Source organism: Gavialis gangeticus, unplaced genomic scaffold (assembly GCF_001723915.1).
Source record: "Gavialis gangeticus isolate Ggan-Ray unplaced genomic scaffold, GavGan_comp1, whole genome shotgun sequence".
Taxonomy (NCBI): Eukaryota; Metazoa; Chordata; order Crocodylia; family Gavialidae; genus Gavialis; species Gavialis gangeticus.
Window position 1 is genome coordinate 1,137,595 of NW_017729032.1, and position 6,975 is coordinate 1,144,569.

The 6,975-nt window shown below is 54.3% G+C and overlaps 1 protein-coding gene across 3 annotated transcripts in view; it reads left to right on the forward strand.

Annotated features, from left to right (window-relative positions):
- The window catches only part of STIM1 (stromal interaction molecule 1), a 175,465-nt gene that overhangs the window by 146,734 nt on the left and 21,756 nt on the right, over positions 1-6,975 (forward strand). For 2 of the 3 annotated variants that reach the window (XM_019524620.1, XM_019524622.1), the window contains exons 9-11: positions 264-431; positions 1,744-1,844; positions 2,452-2,687. In XM_019524620.1, the coding sequence (XP_019380165.1) occupies positions 264-431; positions 1,744-1,844; positions 2,452-2,687 (505 nt within the window). Of the gene's footprint in view, positions 1-263; positions 432-1,743; positions 1,845-2,451; positions 2,688-3,615; positions 3,697-6,975 lie in introns of all 3 variants that reach the window. The other variant, XM_019524621.1, reaches the window with a different exon arrangement.

The following is a 6,975-nucleotide window of genomic DNA, read 5'->3' on the forward strand; positions in this document are numbered from 1 at the left end:
ACAAAGCCTTGACTGGGATGATGTAGTTGGGGCTGGTCCTGCTTGGGGCAGGGGGTTGGACTAGATGTGACCTCCTGAGGTCCCTCCCAACTCTCATTTTCTGTGACTAAGGCTAGGTTTGCTGGATGCGTAGGGTTCCCTTTCTGGTGCCTTACCCATGCTGGGGCCATAATCAGCTGGCCCCTGAAAGAGCCATTGTAGGCATGAGTGGTCCCTTCCTGCTGCCTCCTGTAATGCTGCCGCTGTGACTGCTACCCTCCCAGGTTCGGATGGCGCTGAGGAACGCGGAGAAGGAGCTCGAGTCGCACAGCAGGTGGTCCGCCCCCGACGCCTTGCAGAAGTGGTTGCAGCTGACACACGAGGTGGAGGTCCAGTACTACAACATCAAGAAGCAGAATGCAGAGAAGCAGCTGCTGGTGGCCAAGGAAGGGGTGAGCCCCAATCTTTCTGTAGAGGGGGGGAAGGAGCGAGGTGAGGATGTCCGCAGGTCTTGATGGCCCCGTGGACTGGGAACCGGTCTTCCTTTGCCGTTCTCGCCTCACCATCTCTGCGTCCTCCTCTTCCTGCTGCCTTCCACCTGGTGGGCCGTAGTGTAATGTTAGAGATGTGGAGCTGTGTTTGGGCAAGACCTCGCATCGCACCTTGATGGAAGCCTGTGACGACAGCCCTCTGTCGAAACACAGCCCCCAGTTAAGGTTTTTGGCACCGAGGAAGAGCAGATCTGTTGTTTTTTGCTCTGTGCAAATGGGGGCAGCGAGTCACGAGGAGGTGACAGGACTTTTCCAGTGCAGCAAACCTGGGCCAGAGCGGGGATTAGTATTGCAGGGTTTCTGGCTCCAAGCCTTGTGCATGCATGACTAGGCCACATTTGCTCTGTACTGGACAGGGCCAGATGTGCTGGCACCCAGACTTGGGCTGTCATGTGCTACAGGGTGGATCCTACTGGGGATAGAAGCTCTTTCTGGTTTTGGAAGCCTTTCTTGCTCCGGGTGTCACGGGCATAAGGGGCACAGCATTTGGCGCGGGAGGGCTTGCGTCTTTTGCTGCCATGAGTCACTGCTCTGTTTCCAGCTGTTTGAAATCTCCTGAGCCAAGTGAGAGCAGGCGGCTGCAGGGAACAAGTGCAGCGAATGTGCTAGGCTCAGGTTGTGGTACAGCCGCTAGATGACAGGACAAATAGGAATTTGTCTGTCTTACCACAGCTCTTGTCAGGAGCACTTCAGCCTTTCAGCACGTTCCCCCGTGCTGTGTCAGCTGCCGTGTTCACTGCTCTGGCTTGCATTATGGACCTCTCAAGCAAATGTGCTAGACCAGGCAGATGGAAGTTTTGCATGGAGAGACTAGTTTCCAATAAGGTCCCAGCCCCTTTTTTGAGGGAAAGAGTAGTTTCCAGTAGGCCCCCAGCCTCCTTCTCTTGGATAAACTCATACCAGTAAGGCTTTATATCCGAGACGGGAGTCGTTATGCCTGCTGCCATGGCTGGTGCTTTGCGCCACAGACTCTTGAACTTTGGCGACCCAATAAAGGGGCCAAGGAGGGCTGTGGGACCCAGGAGGCACTCCAGATTCTGCTGGCTGACACCACAGCCATAACATGCAGAAAGAAAGCAACCGTTCAAGCCCTGTGCATGTGTGCAAACAGCTGCAACGCTATTTCTGTCTCGCCCCGTCCAGAATACGGCTGCCCTGCAGGAAACACCCGGGCTGATTCTTCCAACGCTCTTTTCTCTGTTCACGTTTCCAGGCTGAAAAAATCAAAAAGAAGCGGAACACTTTGTTTGGCACGTTTCACGTGGCTCACAGCTCGTCCCTTGATGACGTGGATCACAAAATCTTAACTGCGAAGTGAGTGTCTGCTGTGTATCTTCCTGCCAGCTCCTCCTTTCCTTTCCCCCACATGCGGGAAGGTGCAACACATGTGTGTATCCAGCGTGAGTTTCATTTTGTTTGGCTCTTGGAGGCGAGGCGGAGAGGGAACGTAGATGTACAGAGCCTGGATCCCAAAAGAAATCATTAAGTAGCACATGTTCCACTCTAACTGCCCTTGCTCTCTGTTGAGTTTGTTGGCTTTTCCTGGCCTGAGTGCAACGTGATGCTTTATTTGAGACAGTTCTTTATATTTCCCCTTTGACAGACTGGGGGGGATGTGTGTACAAAAGCTAGCTGGTGACCGCTTGTGTCCTCACAGTGCAGAGCTTCAGTCCCAGCCACTTTGAGCTGCTCAAGCTCTCAAGAGGACACTGAAGCATTCAATGAGGCATCAGTTGTAGACGGCTGCAGCTCATTACCATCAGCCATATCCCTGCAAGTGGTTTGAAAGCAGCGCAGGGAAAAGTGTGGGTCAAACCTCCTGACTCCCTGTTTCAGAGCCGGGACATCCCTTATCTCTTGTAATTCCACTGGTCCTTGTATTTTTTTTCCATTTTATCCCCTCTTTGAATCTCGCTTTCAGGCAGGCCTTGAGCGAGGTGACGGCCGCCCTGCGGGAGCGCCTACATCGCTGGCAGCAGATCGAGGTGCTCTGCGGCTTCCAGATTGTCAGCAACCCCGGCATCCATACGCTGAGTGCAGCCCTGAACATCGACCCCAGCTGGATGGGCACGCCCCGGCCTACCCAGGCCCACTTCATCATGACCGATGACGTGGACGATTTGGATGAAGAGATCGTCTCTCCTATGTCCATGCAGTGTATGTATGCCTCATCAGGCGATGGTCACCAGGAAACCCTTTGGTCTACTGCTGCCTTGGGCACTCTGGGATGTGGTAGGGAGGCAGGCAGGGGCAGCTGGCGGGGAACGGTCTAGCTCAATTGGTTGTTGAGCCAGCTCAGACAGCCTTACTCATACTACAGCTGTTACGTCGCCTTAGGCTGAGGACCTCATGGTCAGAAGGCAACTTGACAAAGAGCAAGAGTGAATCCAAATGTACATCCCCCACCCCAGCCAATCAGGCTTTGATCCATGGGCGAGACAGGCCTCAGCCTGAGTTTCCAAGCATCCTGTCATTTGTGGTCCCAGCTTGAGACTCTCAGGTTGGGGCTTTCTGGGTGCTGAGCACCTCGTGGGGAGGCTGGGGTAGGTCTGAGTAGCTCAGCTCACTTGCCTCTGGGTTGGATGGTTTACATTGCCAAGAGAGGTACCCAGCCCCGTTGCCCAGGTAGCCCTAGCATCTATGAATTATGAACTCCTGTTGGACTCCTCAGTCAGCATGCCTGTAGCTCAGGGGTGAGCAGAACGGCAGATCTGGCTGGCGGCTGGACTCCATTTCCCAGCAGCCCCTGCCTGTCTCCATGGAGACCCCGGGAGTGGCAGGGCCATGGCTGTAGGGTGCCTGGGCAGTCTGGCAGTGGCAGCCAGGAGGAGCTGCCATGAAGAGGCTGCTGGGAAATGCAGTCTGCCATGAACCAGACTTTGCCCACCCCTGGTTTATCCCAGCACGGCCCCTCAGCTGGTTTCCATTTTCTGCGGGCACGATCCTGCTCCAGAGGGGAGCACCATGCACTGGCAGATCGCTTCCTCTCCGGCTCATGATGAAAATGCTGTTGGGTGCCAGTGATGATTCCCCTTGTCAATCAACCTTTTCTCTCTTCCTCTGGACCCTGATTGGCTAACCCCAGACGCAGCCTGGCTCTTGGGGCGCAGGTTCAGCGACCGCTCGTCTCTCTCCTTGGAGGACCAGTCCCTCTGGAAATACCCTGGTTTGGTTCTCTTGGTTTTCTTTCTCTCTTCGTCCTACCCTTCAAACTAAAATCACATGCCCATGTTTTCCAACTTTCCGGCACACAAAACTAATTCACGTGCTCCTTGCCTCTGAGTCAGCATCATCCATACTAACCTCTGGGCAGAGTCTGCTGGGACAGAGAAGAATCACCCATTGGCCTTGGACACCTCATGCTGAGGTTTATGCCAAGTTTTGGAAAGTGCCTTTGGTCAAGGCTAAGGTCCGAGTCCCTCGTTCCACCCAGCCAAGAGCTTCTGTGGATCCCTGTGGCAGAGATCGGGGCTTTGATCAGCCAAGGAGCAATTCCTTCCACATTCAGTTCCTAGCACACAGGTCACCTCGCTAGCCTGTCCCCATCCCTCCCCCATCCCCTGGCTCCTGTGGACCTCTGCCTCGAAAATAATCCTCCCTGTCTCCTTGACCGTGGAGGAAAACCTGAGGAAGGGCATCAGCAGCAGCAGTACCCCCTCTTTCAGGGCAGTTCCTCCCAGGGGCCAGGCCAGCGGTGGTCGGCATGGATTGAACTCCTGCATGGCTTTGCTGCCTCTGGTACACAGTCTCCTTGTCCCTGAGACTCCATGGTTCGGCAGAGATGGTGCAGGCAGCTCCGAAGGTTAGGACTCATCTCCAGTTGTCGCTGGCTCTGTTTCCCTTAGCGAGAGCGTGGTTCCAATACAAGACCCCGTCTAGGGGAGGCAGGAAGGGTACAGACTAATATTGCAGAGGGAGATCTCTTAAAATAGCCCACCTGCTCCTGCCTGCCCGCAAAATAGGCAAGATGCAAAGCATCCGGGGCCTCGCTGACTTCTGCGTTTCTCTTCCCATTACAGCAGTTTGCTCCCGTGGCTTCAGTGCTGGACTGTGGGGGTGAAAAGGGGTTAATGCAGCAGTCAGGGGGATTCATGCAGCAGGAGTTGGTGCTTCACATCAAGGCCTGTGGTAGGGATGTTCAGCTGGAATTTACAAAACGCTTTTGCAAGGTGATGAGGTTGCACCAGAGCTACAAGTCCTCCAAGGCCACGTAGCAACAAGAGGGGGAGGCTTGACCTCTGGAGTGTTAACATCCAAGCCCTGTGCTCCCAATAAGAGATTGGTAAACAGTGCCTGAAGCATTGCATTGTGCAGGTACCGAGCTGGTGTATGAAGGGGGTGGTCGCCCCATGGAGGCTGGGAAATGCCTCCATGGAGAAAAGGCCCACAGTCCCCCCAGGTCCTTTGGAGATCTCTGGCATCCCTCTTGCCCCATAAATGCAGCCCTCTGCTCCCACTGCCCATTGGGTTGTGGGCCGAGTGCCTTTGGGGCCATTGCTGAATGTCAGCACAGCCCCCTTGGAGAAGCTTGGGGCTGATGGCCCGAATGGGCCCTTGTTCTGGCATTCAGACTCCCTTCTCCAGCCCCTGTCCAGGAGAGCTTTTGGCAGCCTCGCTGGCCTGACAGGAGCTGCAGATTTATCTTCACGTCAGCTCCGCATGACTTCACTGCGTTGCTTTTCTTTCCACTCAGGGTTCAGCAGGGAAGAAATTCTTTATGCTATAAAGCGGTCCCGTAGAAGGGCTGTTGCTGACAGAGATCAGCAGGAGAGGAGCGAGGGGAAGCCCCTGGAGGATGCTGCATAGTTGACCCTGGCACTGCGAAGGCAGCAGCTTGCTTAGATTATTCCTGCCCTGCGTTTCCCTGGCATGTGATGCATCCCTTAGCTGTGTGAGGCCCTTTCCCCTGGGCAGGGGTTTTTTCACAGCAATACTGCCCTGGTTCTTCACTTCCCGAAAGAGCTCTCCCTGGAATTCATTTCTGAGCTTTTCTCTCTGCTCTTCTTTAACCGTGTTACATGACTTATATGTATCTGCAGCTGCACCCACTGCTGGGGGGGTGGGGGGTTGTCCTGAATTGGTGTCTCGCATCCAAAATGTGGCTCTGGGACAGGGGGGCCCAACCCAGCTTGATCTCAGAGGTGTGTGAATGGAGCTGGGTGGCACCGAGGAGCCTCCATTCCAAAGAACGACCCTGCTCCACAAACCACCAACATCCATGCAGCCACCTCCGCTTGGGCTGAAGAGTTCCCCTGGCTCTTACCCTTGGGTGCAAGGGAGTACAGCCCTGCAGTGTCAGCACTGCCCTGGGAGATCTCCTGGGTTCCCAGTCCTGTTCCCTGGGTTATTTCTGTTTTCCAGCCAGTGACTATATCACGCAACTTGCATAGCATAGACTCAAACCCAGGCCTCCTTCACAGAGGAGGGACCTCAGGGGCCACCTGATCCAGCCTCAGGTGGTAACATGAGGCTGCAGAGGGATGCTCCCTCTCACTCTCTCCCTGCCTACTGCATAGGGATCTGGGACACTAGGACCCAGGCAAATGGACCCCCTCTAGATGCTTAGACTATAGGCAAGGGGTGCCTCTGAGACCAAACTGGATTGGGCCCTGAGTGTAGCCATGGTCGCCCTTGTCTGCAGTGTGGGGACCCAGGCGGTGGAACCCGTAGGTCCCAGCACATCCTGATGAATGTGGTCTGAGCAGCTTTGCAGATGCTTTTAGGCTCTGCAAAATACATCTGGCTCCTCTCTGAAGAATGTGCTCAGGTCAAGCAGAAGTTTGAGGCTTGATGCAGAGGTTGCTGGCTGAGGTGCTTTTACCTCCTAGACCCATTGTGGTTCTCTAGCCTGATCTGTGAACCCACCAGTAACAATGCTCAAGAGGGAGACAACTGAGCTTGGCCCTCAGATCCCAGGAGTAATTTGCAATTAGCTGCCACAAGCTGAGCACTTTTGGGTCAGGCAGTTTATTGGAAAACCAGCAAATGTGTTCATTTCTCGGAACATTGTAGATGTATAAGATGGTGAAAACTGGTAACCATCCCTATTAACCTTGGCTGAACCAACTTATGCATCTGCACTGGTCTTCCCAACCCTCCAGTCCTGCAGACAAAGGTACGTGGCAAACAAAATCACCAAATGCCTGCATCTTAATTGAAGCTTTCCCCATGCTCGAGTCCTAGGGGGAAGTACTTCACCATCAAGGCACTCCGGGGTATGTTGTGGGATACGCCTGGTGTGGTCCCATGGAGCCAACAGGGTAGGGGTAAAAGTCGTGTGAGTGAGGTCCAATTCTGAGTCCCCGCTCCAGTCTCATCTCTGGTAGGAGTATGTGTTAAGTCAGGGCAGGATCAGAAGCAGTTGACTTCTGGCAAGAACATCAAGCCTCACTCCCCACGGGCAAGGTCATTAATCTAGCACATCAAACCGGAGCCAAGATTTACG